This window comes from Cryptomeria japonica, chromosome 10 (assembly GCF_030272615.1).
Source record: "Cryptomeria japonica chromosome 10, Sugi_1.0, whole genome shotgun sequence".
NCBI lineage: Eukaryota > Viridiplantae > Streptophyta > Pinopsida > Cupressales > Cupressaceae > Cryptomeria > Cryptomeria japonica.
Window position 1 is genome coordinate 310,298,787 of NC_081414.1, and position 17,877 is coordinate 310,316,663.

At 37.4% G+C, this 17,877-nt stretch overlaps 1 protein-coding gene across 2 annotated transcripts in view; it reads right to left on the bottom strand.

Moving 5' to 3' along the window:
• The window catches only part of LOC131078958 (1,4-dihydroxy-2-naphthoyl-CoA synthase, peroxisomal), a 311,267-nt gene that overhangs the window by 293,382 nt on the left and 8 nt on the right, over positions 1-17,877 (bottom strand). The window contains exon 1 of one of the 2 annotated variants that reach the window (XM_058016811.2): positions 17,437-17,877. This exon is cut by the window's right edge and continues 8 nt beyond it. In XM_058016811.2, the coding sequence (XP_057872794.1) occupies positions 17,437-17,706 (270 nt within the window). In that variant the 5' untranslated portion in view covers positions 17,707-17,877. The remainder of the gene's footprint in view (positions 1-17,436) is intronic. The other variant, XM_058016812.2, reaches the window with a different exon arrangement.

Here is a 17,877-nt window from a genome sequence, read left to right on the forward strand (position 1 = left end):
CTTCATTTTTATAATGCAAGTCGAATTCCTGCCCTAGCCGTACCATGCTAGGCTGCCTTGGGATGCGTGCAAAAATTCATTTGGGGGTGTTTGATGCATTTTGTTGGTTCTAGCTTAATCACCTATCTCATATCTTTCAATTGCATCTGTTTGGAGGTCATTCCATTGAGTGTGGGCAAAGTTGTGAGTAATTTTGTGAGTTTTGTAGTTGTTGGTCTGCGTTTTCCCAGCGTGTTGTTTGCATATCAGATTCTGAAAATTGCTAGTGTGGAGCATGTTCTTAGTGTGGTTGGTCTGTGTTGGTTTTGGGAGTGCATATATCATTAGCAGCGATGGACAGTGATGTTCTTAATCTAAAATCTCATGCTCTTCATTGTAAAGTTGATTAGTAGTACTAACAGCTACTTCTTTCTGGATTGTAACATCAAACCCACTGAATAAGTGGAAGAGGCTGGCTTGCCGCCTTTCTTTGTTATTGTAATATTGTCCTCCCGCTGAATAAGCGGTCAAGTGGATTGTAATTTCATTTTCAGTCCTCCCATTGGATAAGTGGTCGAGTGATTGTTGCTCATTTCAGTTTCTTAGATTTTGTAATTCGCTGGTTGCACCGCCAAATTGCTGTGGAAATTTCTATCACCCGCTCGATAAACGGAAGGAGTTGGCTTTCCGCCTAGCATTGTAATTTGCATTGAAATTTCCAGTTGATTATTAACCTAACAATCCCCTTCTCACCGTATGCTCTCACCTTCCCACACTGGGCTCTTGGTGATTAGAAAGTGGAAGAATTACCTTTCAGCAGTGTTTGATTATTATTTCCTAACCCTAATGGGTGTTTGTGTTGATTGTAATTGGGAAAAAACCAAAAAAAATAAAGGGGAATATTTCAATGGGATATTCAAAAATTGCAAAAACTAGAAGTTGATGAACCTTGGACTCATACCATTGATTGCTAATTTGGAACAACTGTTAACTTATTCATCATAACCCATGTTATCCAAGATTAGGTGAGATTTGACATTAAAGAGACAAAGTTCCTCAATAATGAAAGAGGATAATTCATTAAAAAAAAATCGTTGTTCATTAGGGTACTATTCATCAAGAAGGAACTAGTTGAAGAATGTATCGAGTTCATTAAGGGGATGGTAGAAGGAAAAGGGGCAATCCTAAAGTGACATGACCATGAAAACAAATCAAGTATCATAGATGGGTGGAACAAAATGAGAGAAGAGTTGGGAAAGAGAAAAACAAAGAAAAGGATTAGGGGAATTCAGATTATATTAGGACGAATCATGGAGTTAAATAGAATTAGATTAGAAGAAAGTAGAAGGACAAAAGAAAGAGATGAAAGATACAAAAGAAAACAAGAAAAGAAAGAGGAAATGGAGAATGCAAATGGAGCGTCTACAAACATGGAATTCAACAAAGGAACATCAATAAAGCATACAAATCTAGAACATGATGCAAGGTGAATGCCAAAACATCCATATTATTAAAAGAAATGACCCCTAAAATAAATAATAAAGATAAATTGGAGTTTGGAATAGAAGAGGAACATTCATTTTAGCAGATGAGACAGAATTTGTCAAAATTGGCAGAGTTGTTGGGACATGTAAAAACCGTCGAATCTCTACAAGCAATAGTATAGAGATAAGCAAGAGAAGATAGCCCAAAAGAAAAACCCATGGAAGTCATAGAGGCATTGGAAGTAGACAACCAAAACTCAATGACGCCTATCTCGTAGTGGTTGAAGTTAAAAGGTAATGCAGAAACAAATGAAGGAATAAAAAATAAGAGGATAGTGTAATGTCCCCTTCGCAAGCACGAGTGTGAGATGAAGTCCCTTAGCCTATTCCTAATTCCTTTTGGCTAATTGAGCTTTTAAAAAGGGAATAAACAACCATTTTTTGTAAAGTTGGATATTTTATGTTAAAAGTAACTTAGTTGGGGCCAAAAAGAAAATTAAAATAAAGAAAGTCACTTTATGGAGAAATAAAATATAATTTCTTAAGCTTTCGAAAGGTGAGTTAAAAAGGGGATCGTAAAGGAGAATTTCACATCTTTTGGCAAATTATGTTTCCTATCGTGAATCTTGGACAGTTTGTTCAGCTTGGAACCCTAGGACAAAAACAATGATTTTAAAATTGTAATTAAAAATTTCAATTCTTGAGAAATTGTTGGTAATGCAGATTGAAGATTTTAAAATTGTAATTAAAAATTTCAATTCTTGAGAAATTGTTGGTAATGCAGATTGAAGATTTGTGGAGTTGATTTCAAGCAGATCATATGCACAAAAAATTAGGGATTTGGACAATTTATTTACAATGCCATTGTTAGCTACCATTTTCAAAGAGTCCCGGTTACAGTTGTGAGGAATGCAACAGATTTATTAATTTCTTATAATAAATTATCCAACAGATTTATTAATTTCTTATAATAAATTATGCAACAGATTGTCCGCCTCTGCTCACCTCATCCTCTCCCCAACTTGGCAGTTTGTAAGACCAAGGTAAGGATTGGTTGGGCGCTGGGTAGAGTCGCATTACCTAATGCATGATGATATGAGTGTAGGGTTGGGATACCTCCTGAGTTACCAAAAAAAAAATCATGGAGTTCATGGTATACTCAATCGTCATATTTCAAATACGGGGAGCCACGATTTTGTGAGATTGGTGTGAATAACCTGCCGATCGTGGGTTTTGGTGAGGGTATATCTATTTCTAATAGTTGCTGTTAGAGTCGCCAGTCATCGCCCCTCTATCTGCCACTATTATCTAGCCCTTTTACATTCCAACCATAGGAAATTTGAGAAGGTTAACAATGTGATATCCCCAGCCAAACGAGAGCTTTGGACTGCAGCGTATCACCGTGATAGAGTGCATCAGCTTGGTTCGGGTTGAAGAGGATCGATCAGACAATCAGAACACACAGTTTACATACTCGAGAGGAGGCCAATAAGTTTAACTGTTTAAGCTATCATAATACTATCGTGATCTTCGAATCTCATAATCAGTCCTGTTTAAGAGTGACTAAGTAATCAGTTAACAAAGAGGTGATTATAATAAAACATAACTTCCCGTGAATAGACACATCCAATCCATAAGGATGTGATTAATCTTGCCTCTATCTGAAGGGACACATTGGATGGACTACGTCCATATATATAGGCAAACATTTCATTGTGAGGAGGAGAAAAGGCAGAAGAGGAAAAAACTATACTTCAGAATGGATAATTTTCCCAGAACAAAGACATAGCACATAAACGTGATCAGACTGTGGACAGATCGAGGCTCTCCGTAACTCAGAGGAGGCACTAAGATACCATCTCAGACAACGAGCACACAGTCAGAAGTTCCCAAGAAGAATTAAGGACGTGGGAAGCTGAGACTGAAGTTTCTAAGTCTCATAAATAACGTGAAGATCAACCAGGGGGTCCTTTGTAGTGCAGCATTGGCAGTAGCACACAGAATTAAGAAGGAATTCTAGTATCACTTCTCATAGAGCAGAAAAGCTATTGCAGATTAATAATTATATTGACATTAATAATTAAAGATTATATTCTTTAAGGAGTGTGTAATTCAATAATTCACACACAATTGGGTTCAAAGAACTAAGGACAAAATTATTAATTATTGGCATATCTACCATATCATAACAAAGAACATTGTAATTGCAATCCATTGAATTATTCAGTAAAAGACAATCTGCATCTCTAATACAATAAATTGTAAAGAATCCTAAGGAAAATCAATATATCCAATAGCCAAATAATAAAGAATATAAGAGGGCACATTACAAACAAGGTTGTGAAGATACAGGAAGTAAAAGCGCAACTTTGGAGTGACATGGAGGAAAAGGTGATTCTTGCAATAGGTGTAAAGAAATAATATGTATTCGCCAATCTCTTTTGGGAGGTCGTACAGTTGTGTTGTATGCTGAGGTCTAATTGTGGGTACTGTTTAATCCAGCCACCCCATGTAACTGCAGACTCCAATTAAATGTTGAACATGGTTAAGAGGAGCTTCACTAGTGCCTTCAAGTTTCATTATTGTAAGGTCATAAACTGTTAATCATCTTTGCTTAATCATTGGATATAGCTTGCAAACATTATGTATAATATAATTATTAAATGCTATGTTCAATCATGTGAAATGTTTGTGCAAATTTTTTTATGATTGTATTATGGATACTTGGTAAACCAATTGATGAGGCAAAAACACAAGAGTAATTGTAAGAAACTATACCAATACTAGTAAGTGACATTTTGCCAAGCACGGAAAACTAGATTAGTCCATTACATATAGAAATAATGAATTAGAAGCAGGTGAAATTGAATTAGGAAGAACAAATATAGTGAAGGTAGACAGAAATTTTGAGGGAATGCTAGGTCTAGAAAATATAGATGGAGTAAGTAAAGAAAAGGAAGGGACTAGTTATGAAGATGAAGAAAGACTAGAGATGGGTAATGTCGAAGTTGATAGTGAAGATTAAGGATAAGTAATGAGGACATGTGAAAGGATGCACTCCCCCAAGACCCCAACCTCAAAAACCCAAATATGTGATTAGCATCCCAACTAAACACCACCCTTCAAGTTAAACAAATATAGACAGAAATCAACCCAAGAAGAAGAGATAGAAACAAAGGGAGCAGAGAATTTCAAAGAGTTACAAGAGGAGACAGATAGTAGAAGAGAATTTGCTGCGAATTTGGAGGAAGTGTTGGGAAACAGATATTTTTATATAGAACTAATGTAAGATAAGGGAAGGAAACACCCCCTAGTAAAACAATGAAAAGTTATACAGCACAAATCAACAAAGTCCAAATAGTAGCCACGAAATGGGAATTAGACCAAACCAAACAACATAAGGATCAAAGATTAAAACCGAAGAGTAGGTCTCCATATTCTTACTAAAGCTTGGACATGTTATGGTAACAATACCATAATAATGGCAACTCTTTGGATAAAATGCTCTTGAGCATTTAAAATCTAGAGTCTCCAATTATGAAAAACTTCAAAGTTCAAACAGAAAACAAAATTGCACATACTCAATGCTATTTGGTCAAAATTTGTGTGCACGTGGAATTTTTCACCCTCTCAAACTTTGTAAGGATCAACATCATTGAAAAAAATCAAAAGTATACATTGATTTGAACCCTCGATTGTAATGTCCTAAATTGGAGAACCTTAGTGATGAAATCTCAACAATGCACAAGCTGACGCGATAAACAAATACTGACACCCAATTGAAGATGATAAAAAAAGTGATTGAAGTAGAGTTGATCAGCAATGCATTTAATTGCAAACCCTTGCCAACCAAATATATAATTCTAAAACAGCAAATACAAACTGTCATAAGCTGATATAGATCTTGGATAAACTCCCAAATGCCAAATTGATGGGCTCTAATAGCAGATGCCAAAATATTCAAGTGTGACAGTTGACCTATAGCTGATAATTACATGAACAGCTGATATAAATTGTTATGACAACTATTATGCTCAAATCAGATTCATGATTTGTTAACAGTTTGTTGAAATGGAAAAGGTAAATTTGAATCTCAAAACTTCTTAATGAGCCTCCTATGAAGCCAGTTAAGAAGTTGAAGGGTCTTGGCAGTAAATTTGCTTTTCGTGGTGATGATACTCATATTCATGGAGGCACTACTATTTATTCCATGATGATCCTTTGGACTCTTGAGAGTGCTCCTGAAGAAGTTATATTTGGTGGATTTGAAAAGCACACATAGAGGCTTTGATTCCAAGGTAATATAAAAATGGGGTCTAAAGGAGCTAATCTTGGCACATATGGACAGTTGATTGTTAATCTTATTTAACCCATATTATTAGACACAAAAAAAGGCCTTGTTATCTCGTACTGATTTTTCTTGAGGATGTTGATCCCTCTACTTATGATGAGCAACAATCTAAGCATACACCAAAGTTTGATTCCTCTCAACCAAAAAAATCACATTATAGCCCTTCACCTAATTCTTCTCCTAGAGAGGAGTGACTAGAGCACCGTGCAGCCATGGGAAAGAGGAAGCAACAATCAAAACATCGATTATCTACAACTAATCCATGGCAGCATCTACTGATTTTGGCATCCTCATTTTGGAGAGAGGAGGTATTCTAGCCTCTAGCTAGGTCATATTTTGGCCAGAGGATGTATTATGACCTTAAAGGGCAAATTTTGGAAGGAGGCAATCTAAATCTCTATCTAGGTCCCAACATTGTTGTTTCCATACTTTTAACCATATCAAGAGGAATCAATTGAAAAATTAGTGTTCAGTGTCTTGTGGCCATTGATTGTGTATGGATTGATGTTGACTCATGGACATATTTATGCTTGTGTTTTAGGGCATCATATATATTAGGTTCTTTATCATTGGGACCTCTTTCCTCTGACCATTAATCTTGCATTTACATTAATGATTTGGAATTGAGGAAGGATCAACTTCATCAAGGATATATGTGATTGATCAAAAGATGACCTTGTTGGGCAATAGATTGTTTGGATTCGGTTTGTCGATGTTCTTTTCTGCAGTAACCACTAACTGTAAGCTTCTCACCAAGACACAAAAGAGGTGACCAAGTTTTATCAAACAAGGAAGAAATCTATCCTCAAATTACGGAATCAAAAGACCAATTAACAAGAGGAATAAGGATCTCTTCTGCACTTTGAGCCCAACCAAGCTCGAGAGGGTGTTCCCAAAGATCCTTTTAAGATAAAACAAACAAAAGATTAAAATGAATCCACACACAAAGATGACTCTAATTTTAGCTTTGATAGTTGTTTTTTGTGGAGGATTTGTTGTTTATAATTAGGGCCTGGCGGATTCCAATTGCCTTGGGCAACATTGGAATCTGCCTACGGGGGCCAGCCCCTTCTTCAATATATAGGACCAGGCCCTATATCTTTTGGCCACTCCAAAAGGTCCCCACGCTACACTCACAAAAGGAATTAAATAAACCCACGCTATACCTTGATAGGGCCGACCCTATCCTCTACACACAAAAAGGAATTAAATAAATTAATGAAATTAAAAGGATCAAGCCGACTTGATTAGGAGTGTTTGCTCTCCTCTAAATAAGACATTTATCTCTCACAATATAATCAATGTAGTCTGCAAGTAAATGCGAAATATATCCTTCTTGTGCAGCGAACTCCTTTACAAGCAGTAGGTCACAGCGAATATATCCTTCTTGTGGAGCGAACTCCCTTACAAGCAGTAGGTTACAGCGAACTACATGTATGTGCAGATCTAAGTGGTGATCACAGCGAATTCCATGTATGTGCAGATCCAATTAGTGATCACAGCGAACTCCATGAATGTACAGCAGATCTAATTGGTGATTACAAAGACAGGGATCTCCATTGAAGGCTCAAGCAAAGGACTGCAACTAGTTGAAAGGTGCATACACAGCAAGACAAGTTAGAAGGACTGTAAAACATGATCACTATCAACAAACTAGTTGTGTAGTCTTCTATACCATCTTCCTTGTGGCTGCAACTTCTATACTCCAGATAAGTGTGTAATTGTCAATTGAATCTAAAACCATAATCAAATCTGAGGATCTTTTCTGGCTGGGTTTTTCCTCCTAGGAGGTTTTCCCAGGGTAACTTTGTCTTGTCTCTTTTGCATTCATTTCTTACCATGCTTAAATCTGAAAACCAATAAATCTAATTAACCTAGTTGGAAACAAATTCTGATTTTCTGAGTATCATCTAATCTGAAAGTGCTAAAATTAACATGGTATCAGAGCTATATGCTAGATCAAACTTTCAGATTCAGAATTTAGTATTCGTTTATTTTCAGATTGGTGTAGCATTTGCAGGTCAGGTCAATGGGGCTGAAAGTTGAAGATAGGCTTGATGGGAATCTCAATTTTACTGTATGGAAAGTTCGAATCAAGTTGGCTCTAGAGGAAGAAGATCTTCTCCAATTCATAGAAGTGAAAGAGCTAATTGAGCCTACGGATGCAGCCGAGCTAAAACAATTCAAAAAGGATGTTGTCAAGGCCAGGAAGATTCTCATTGATTCAGTCAAAGACCATCTAGTCACCTCTATTGCCTCATTTACCACTGCAAGGGAAATGTTCAGCCATCTACAAGGTACATATGAAGTTAACAATCTCAGTAGGGCAATTACTTTAAGACAACAACTACTTAATATCAAAATGGCTAAAGAAGATTTTGTTATTTCCTACTTTATGAGAATTTCAGAACTAAAGAATCAGCTAGGTTTAAATGGCCATAACATGGAAGACAAAGACCTTGTCATGATTGCCCTAAATGGTCTACCTCACTCATGGGAGTCATTTATCCAAACCATTAGTGGCAGGACTTAGTTACCTACCCTTGATCGCCTTAAGAATGATTGCATCCAAGAAGAGTCTCGCCTCATCACAAGAGGGCAAACCAAAAGTCCCCATGTAGATGATCATCACATGCTTGCAGCTCAATGCAAGAAAGGGGGAATTGGAAGAAACCTTATCCAAAAAGAAATAGGAAATTCAGACCATTTAGTTCCCAACACCCTTGGAAGAAACCAAGAGATACCTCGCGTGTCCGATGCTTTAGATGTGACAAATTTGATCACTATGCTAAAGAATATCAGAATAACCCTAACCAAAGTGAAGCCAACCTAAATGAAGTCTCAGAACAAAACGATGACTTCTTATTCATCTCCGCTTTGTCTAGCAGTGTTCCTTCAGATAGCAATACATGGTTGATTGACAATGGTGCCTCCAGACACATCACAGGTTACTATGATCACCTTTCAGGCTTAGTAGAAAAGGATACCAGCCTTCACGTTGTAATTGGTGATGACGCTCGTTATTCGGTAAGAGGTTCTGGCTCTACTTCTCTGAATTTAGATTCTGGTATTTTCTTGTACCTTAGTGATATCTTGTTTGTTCCGGGAATTAAAAGAAACCTAATTTCCATTTCTACTCTAGAAGATAAAGGTTATCAAATTCCATTTTCTGAGGGAAAAGTTCTTGCTTGGCCTAAGAAAGCTAGTTTTAAATCTGCTCGTATAATTGGTCATAGATATGATAGTCTTTATAAGCTCTCTACTAACCCTATTCAAGCCCTCATTAATGAGGCTTTGGAATCCTGTGAGTTATGGCATAGAAGACTTGGACACTTGCATTATCAAGCTCTTCCATCCCTTGAAAAGTTAGTCAAAGGTATGCCTAAACTCAGTCAAATTCATGATAACACTTGTAAAGGTTGTGCTATAGGCAAAAATGTTAAAAGTCCATTTCATAAAAGTGAAAATAGAGCTAAAGACAAACTAGAACTTGTTCACTCTGATTTATGTGGTCCTATGTCTATAACATCTCCTAGTGGATTTCTTTATTACGTAATCTTCATAGATGATTTTTCTAGGAAAATTTGGATCTACTTCTTGAAATCCAAAGAATCTAATGAAGTCTTAAGTAAATTTAAAGAGTTTAAAGCATTAACTAAAACCTCCTCTGGTAAAAGAATTAAATGTTTAAGATCTGACAATGGAGGTGAATACACCTCCGGTAGCTTTTATGATTTTTGTGTTGAATCAGGAATTAAGAGGGAGTTTTGTGTTCCATACAATCCTCAACAAAATGGTGTTGCTAAAAGAAAGAATAGGACTATTGTGGAGGCTGCAAAGGCTATGATCCACGATCAAGACTTGCAGACCTTCCTATGGGCTAAGACTTCTAGAACAGCAGTGTATATCCAGAATAGATGTCCTCATCGTGTTCTAAAGAACATGACCCCGGAAGAAGCCTTCACAAGATCCAAACCAGACATTAGTTGCCTCAGAATCTTTGGAAGTCCCGTTTATGTTCATGTGCCCAAGGAAAAGCGATCAAAGTTGGAACCCTCCGGAAAGAAAGGCATGCTAGTTGGGTACAGTGAATCCTCCAAGGCATCCAGGATTTACATCCTGGGTCAAAGGTATGTTGAGGTAAGTAGGGATGTTACATTTGAAGAAGACATTGCTTTTAAGAAATCGAAAGGTTCTTGTGTTATTGATGAAGCTAATGACAATCAAGATATAAATGTTGATACTAACCCTAAGATTCAGAGGGAGCAAGTTGAACCTCCACCTCAAGATGATCATGATGATCCACCAGAACCCATGAATCCCACTGATATTCCTAGTGACATTGTCATTACCAAAAAGAGGCCTCTCTGGGTAAGAAACACCATTCAAGAAGCTGAAAGATTTGCTGCTCCCAGTGGCACCTTCCGTGAAACTAAGAGACCTCAGGTATTCTCCAACTACGTTGATTTGATGTGCAATCTCATTGAAACTGAACCTTGCAATGTTGAAGAAGCTTTGATTCATCATGCCTGGAAGCTTGCTATGGATGAAGAATATCAATCAATCATCAAGAATGATGTGTGGGACATTGTGCCAAGACCCAAAGGTAAATCGATTGTTTCCTCTAAATGGTTATTTAAAATTAAACATAATGTTGATGGTAGTATTGAAAAATATAAGGCTAAATTTGTAGCTCGTGGTTTTTCTCAAAAGGAAGGCATAGACTATGAAGAAACTTTTGCTCCTGTTGCTAGATATACTTCTATTAGAACGATAATAGCCATTGCTGCTGCTAGGGGTTGGAAACTACATCAGAAGGATGTTAAGACTGCCTTCCTCAATGGTGTCATTGAGGAAGAAGTCTATATTGAGCAACCTGAAGGTTATGAGATTCAGGATAGATTAACCCATGTGCAGGTTAAAGAAAGCTCTGTATGGCCTTAAACAAGCTCCTCGTGCTTGGTATGAAAGAATTGATAAATACTTGTTAAGTCTAGGCTTTTGTAAAAATGATGCTGACTCTAACATATACTTTAAAATAGCCAATGATGAAATGCTAATTCTAGTTCTTTATGTGGATGACTTATTCCTTACTGGTAAAGATGAACTCATTATTAGATGCAAGAAAGAACTAGCTTCAGAATTTGAAATGAAAGATTTAGGTCAAATGCATTATTTTCTAGGTCTAGAAGTATGGCAAAGATCTAACGAAATTTTTCTAAGTCAAGGAAAGTATACTATTGACATTTTGAAAAGATTTAGAATGATGAATTGTAAACCCATGTCTACTCCTATGGAATCTAACTTAAAGAAATTAAGTGTTTCTGCAGCTATCTCTGATTTTGCAGATCCATCCAAGTACCGGCAATTGATTGGATCACTGATGTATCTAGTTAACACTAGACCAGACATATGTTTTGCTGTGAATGCTCTCAGCCAGTTCATGAGCATGCCCAAACATGTTCATCTTGTTGTAGCCAAGCATATCCTAAGATACTTGCGAGGCACAGTTGGTTTTGGGCTGAAGTATCCACTTGACACTCCAATAACCTTGGAAGGTTATTCAGATGCAGACTGGGCTGGTAGCGTCAAAGACAGGAAAAGCACCTCCGGTATTTGTTTTAGCTTGGGATCTGCAGTGATCTCTTAGGCTTGCAGAAAACAATCCTCAGTGGCACTGAGTACTGCTGAGTATATTGCAGCAAGTGTAGCTTCTAGAGAAGCAGTGTGGCTTCGTAAGCTTCTTGCTGGGCTGTTTGGTCAGCCATGGGATCCTACAGTTATTCACTGTGATAACCAGAGTTGTATTAAAATGTCTATCAATCTAGTGTTTCATGACAGGTCAAAACATGTGGAAACCCACTATCATTTTATTCGGGATATGGTGCAAAGAGGTGCTATTCAGTTGAAGTATGTCAGCACTGATGAGCAAGTTGCAGATATTCTTACCAAGCCTCTATCCAAAGTGAAGTTTGTGCACTTCAGGGACAGACTTGGTATTGTGGAAAATGAAACCCTAATTGAGAGGGAGTCTCAATCTCAGTGATACATTGTGTTGTATCAAACCACCCTCTGCGGGCAATGTAAGGTGGTATTGTAAACTTCTCAAGGAGATGTATAATTATTAACCATCCTCTACGGGCAATGTAAGATGGTATTGTAAATGTTAACCACCCTCTGCGGGCAATGTAAGGTGGTATTGTAAACTTCTCAGGGAGAAGTATAATTAGTAACCATCCTCTGCGGGCAATGTAAGATGGTATTGTAAATGTTAAACCATCCTCTGCGGACAATGTAAGATGGTATTATAAAACTTCTCAGGGAGAATTGTAATTGCTAAACCATCCTCTGCAGACAATGTAAGATGGTATTAGTGTAACTGTTGACCATCCTCTACGGGCAATGTAAGATGGTAGAAAAGATCCTCTCCACCCTCTGCGGGCAATGCAAGGTGGATCCAGTCTATGCTTGTGTAGACGAAAGATTATGGCTATGATTCTCTGCCCTAATTAAGAGGGAGTGTTGTTTATAATTAGGGCCTGGCGGATTCCAATTGCCTTGGGCAACATTGGAATCCGCCTAAGGGGGAATCCGCCTAAGGGGGCCAGCCCCTTCTTCAATATATAGGACCAGGCCCTATATCTTTTGGCCACTCCAAAAGGTCCCCACGCTACACTCACAAAAGGAATTAAATAAACCCACGCTATACCTTGATAGGGCCGACCCTATCCTCTACACACAAAAAGGAATTAAATAAATTAATGAAATTAAAAGGATCAAGCCGACTTGATTAGGAGTGTTTGCTCTCCTCTAAATAAGACATTTATCTCTCACAATATAATCAATGTAGTCTGCAAGTAAATGCGAAATATATCCTTCTTGTGCAGCGAACTCCTTTACAAGCAGTAGGTCACAACGAATATATCCTTCTTGTGCAGCGAACTCCCTTACAAGCAGTAGGTCACAGCGAACTACATGTATGTGCAGATCTAAGTGGTGATCACAGTGAATTCCATGTATGTGCAGATCCAATTAGTGATCACAGCGAATTCCATGTATGTGCAGATCCAATTAGTGATCACAGCGAACTCCATGAATGTACAGCAGATCTAATTGGTGATTACAAAGACAGGGATCTCCATTGAAGGCTCAAGCAAAGGACTGCAACTAGTTGAAAGGTGCATACACAGCAAGACAAGTTAGGACTGTAAAACATGATCACTGTCAACAAACTAGCTGTGTAGTCTTCTATACCATCTTCATTGTGACTGCAACTTCTATACTCCAGATAAGTGTGTAATTGTCAAATGAATCTAAAACCATAATCAGATCTGAGGATCTTTTCTGGCTGGGTTTTTCCTCCTAGGAGGTTTTCCCAAGGTAACTTTGTCTTGTCTCTTTTGCATTCATTTCTTACCATGCTTAAATCTAAAAACCAATAAATCTAATTAACCTAGTTGGAAACAAATTCTGATTTTCTGAGTATCATCTAATCTGAAAGTGCTAAAATTAACAGGATTACTATACATATAAATCATAGATCTCTTCTTTAGGGCAGTTGAGTTAAATGATGCAACATAAGATGAAAACTCGTCAGTAATCCCTATAGATGTATTCACTGGTAGTTGCTTACAACATCATTAACCAAATGATATAATATTATACACCAGGCCTCTAGTGATTTTATCAGTCATAGTTTCATAACAATTTTAACAAAGGTTCATTATACTAGACTGTGCATAATGGCAAAACACTAAACTACAAGAATTTATGTAAAATGAGTATTTTTTAATTTTTTATTAATTTAGATGGTCAGCCTTCAACTACTAGACCGGTGCCTACTACTGCAACAAGAGTCAAATCTAGATAAAAACTTAATGACAAAGTAATCCTGATATTCTGGGCTCTTTCTTGAACAGCTTCAACCCTCATATGACTTTCTATTTCAAAGTTAAACCTCTACTTAATAATCCACAATCAATTTAAAAGATTCACATAATAGTCTTCAAAAGTTTGTACCCTAGCATGCAACCACACAAAGTAAAACAATTTTACAGCAACTCTTAAATGCAAACTAACACGGACCAATAGAAAGAATAGCAAATGTAAACTTAAGAATTCTTTGAATCCCCTAAAACTCTTTAAAGATGATGGAGACAATGAAAAAATGGAATAGAAGTAGTGCCTTCTATTGATTTTCTGAAAATAGTTTACAAAATCATCATAGATCTCATTTAGACTTAAAATGATTGACATTCCTACGCATTGGTACAAAAACAATTTACAACTTGACCCAGATGAGCTTGCTCGAAAATATGAACAAAGGCCAATGCTTTACATGGAAAATGCAAACTCATTATAGATCTGCAACTAGGGCACATGGCCTTGAGAGAAAGACTTGGCCACTTTATATTTGTAGAGAGCACCTATGCTCATGACGTGACATCAGTGTCTTCAATGCTGATGCATCAAAATCATGCAGCTGGGACCCAATGCACCTGCAGGCGTGAAAAAGCAATCTTCATCTAATTTGCCATCATGTTGATCATTAACAGTATTCAAATCTAAGTGTACAAGGGCAAAGAGTGCCTACGAAATCCACTGGAAAGTGGCCTAGGAAATGGCATGAATGCTTGGGCTCTGCACTCTTCCACCATTGAAACAAATTAGGGCATGATCATTGCACTGCTTTCTTGTTTGAATTTGTGTTCTTTAGAGAACAATGATTCTAGGCACAATCAGATCTGATCTAGTAATTGCAGGGCCATGTCAGCCTATTAGTGGTGTGTTATGTGGTTTTCTTCATTATCGCTCGAAACCACTTGCAAATTCATTCCCAAATGATGAACAATGTATTATAGGCTAGAAAAAGTCTTTTCAAGTAGTTGCTGCATCAAATTGGGTCATAAATGACCTTCTGGATGTGCAGGTAGGTAGGTGGGAGTCTACAAAAAAAACGTGGGAGTATTGAACCATTAGAGGTCAGAGATCAAGAATACCTCATACAAATGCCATTCTGGAAGTTGAAGTATTGGGGATCATGGATAATGAGGATGTCATACGAATGAAAGGAAGTCTGAACAAATAGACTTGAAGAGAATGTCAGAATGTCGGTGATTGGGGTTAGAGGATGACTCATACCTAGTACCACTTTGAAGACAAGCTCACATCTCTAACTCTGATAGTAAGTATAAGGGAAGTAATCGAGTGGTGGAGTTTCAAGATGCACAAGTGTACAAGGTAGAGGGTTGAGAAAAAGTTTGACTCTGAAAAAAGTACATAAGGAATCGACAAAGTTAAAGAGTTGAGCATTATAGAAAACAAGCACCCAGATAGAAGGAAGGCCACAACTCTGAGTTTGATAAATCACTCAAGGAAGAAATTGAATCAAGAATCAAGAATTGAGGAGGTCTCTATGAGATATCCAAAAAAGAGATGATCCAACACTCCAATCTAAAAGACTTTAACAAACTTTATGGCAGAGGACTAAGAGGTGGAGGTCTCGGATGACATGGAAAGGGAACTCCAACAGTCCAATGTAGAAAGAGCAAAAGGCATGACGAGATAAGAAAGTTCAAAATTTCAGTGCAAATGAAAGACTTGATTATTTAGTGCAAACTTTCAAGGGTTGGAGCTTGGGGGTCCTAGGGAAATGATATCAGGGGAAGCACAAGTTCGAAACTCCAGTACCAAAAAGAACTTAGGGCAAATAGTCAAGATTTTGAAGTTCAAGCATTCCAAGGAAATGATGGTAAGGGGATTCCCAAAACTCTGGTGCCTCAAAAAAACTTAATGCAAAGGATCAAAGTTTCAAGATTTCACTAAAAAGCATGTAGTTAAGAGCCAGGTCAATAAACTAATATCCATACTTAGAAAGTTTACAAGGCTAAAGACCGAGATGTTAGGATTGAGTGCAAAGGTGTGCTGGGAGGATGAAGTCCTGCAACCCAATAAGGACAAAAGTGAAGGTAAAGATGGATGGGATGGCATATTGGTATGGACAACCCCAAAAGTTCAGAACTCCAACAACAATCAAAGACTTAAGGAAATGACCCAAATAGACCCAACACAAAAATTTGTTGGGTTTTTTGCAAACTTCATCATATAATGAGCACACAAGGGAGGACAAAGGGAAACACTTAGACAAAGCTTTGACTCATGGAAAACCCACTTATAGGATCTCAGATCAGTTATAAACTTATAAAGATGGTTTAACACAAGACAACTGCAACAAGGTGTAAAGCATAGCATAATCTGCATTTTTTGATGCCTGCAAAGCTGGGTTCTAACACGGTCAATGAGCGCAATAGGCTCTTAGCCCTAGGGGATCTTTGCTACCAACTTAATTTTTTCCTTGGGCTAAGATTTAGCCATAATTTTTACTATTATTTATATTTCATTCTTTAAAGCATCAACATGAGAGTAAAACATTCTTGCTAAGTGCCTACTATGATGCCTGCAGCAGAGTTGGGCATACTTGATGATAGATGCTTCTACTTCATCAGCCTTATGAGAGCTGGACCTACTTGACTACTGATTGAAGACATCTACTTCTACTTCATATGCCTACATAAAAGATTGGTATACTTAAGTTGACATATGTTTGTAATGCCTTTTCATTACTCACATGAGAATTTGGCATATTTGCAGATCAGATTAGTTATGTTTGTGTAAATTGCCTCTTAATTTTGTGGATAAAAGTGGATATAATTGACTGGGTTTGTAGTTGGCCATGGCAAAGTTCATTCCTTTGAAATTCTTAAGTCAGATGCTTTGCTTATTATCTGAAAGCCAAACAGACAATAAACTTGTGATGCTTATTTAAAATTAATGCTGGTCGGCAATATTAAATAGCAAATACTGGTCGGCCATATTAAATAGCATGCTAGTCGGCGATGTTTGGGATAATATGAAGGAAAGGTAGTGACTAAATTAGGGCAGCGATTCTCTTTGGAGGGATGCATCCCTTCCAACGTTCTTTGATTCTCCAAAATCATAATATAGACTCCATAGGCTGCCAGCATATTTCATAGCACATGGTCTTTGAAATGGAGAAATTGAGTGCACAGTTCAAAACTGAAGTGGCAATTTAATACTCATATAAGCATCTCTATAAATTTGGCCCGTGTTGAAATAGTGGAATGCTCAAAGATGTCTTTGTAGCGTTATCTAGTAACTATAATTGTACTTAACTGCAGCACCATAATTGGTGCTTCTAATAATGTCAAATCATCCAATCATACTTTTAAATCATCCTAACCAAAGTTTATCTTATATACATAGCCCGTCATATGCTGATGGCATGCAACTGTAACAACCCTATTACAAAGAGAGATAACCAACAATATCAGGGGGTTCAATCCAATATAAAAAGTCCGAAAAGTCAATACTCATATAAATTCATGATGCACAATTCAGTGAGTACTATCAAGCTTAAAATATACAGTAAAGCCCTCTTTAATGGAAAACAATTCCATGGGTCTTATCATGCTTCAAAAATACAGTAAAGCCCTCTTTAATAGAAAACAATTCAATAGATATCATCGATGCTTCATTGATGAAGTTAGTCTCTTTGGTATAAAACAATTCACCTAAAATCAAACGCCTGATCTCGACATTTACCTTGGCAATGCCTTCTCCATTGGCTTTTTCATAGATAATGTCAGTGAAAGGAGGACCGTTGTCGCAAGGGGTGCAGAGCCTCCAGGAAACACTTTCTGAGGACACGTCTCCGTGCACTTTCTCATACTTACTTTCCCTCTTATTCACCTTTAATGAAGAGGATGAGGAAGAGGAATATGCAGGCACCTGCTGCACCCCACTACGCTGAGGAGGCATCAAGTGCATTGACACCATTGCCAGTCTTCCAACAGCCTTGCCCTCCATCGCCATTATCCACTCCCTGTCTTTCTATCTAATGTACGGTGCAATTTTACTTAAAATGTTTTCATGACTCTAGATGCCTTGCTGTCATCTGTATTAATATGAATGATTTTCTCTTGTGACGTAGGATCAACAAAATGTTTCATAATTCTAAGATAGCATATTTTGACTATTTTATGC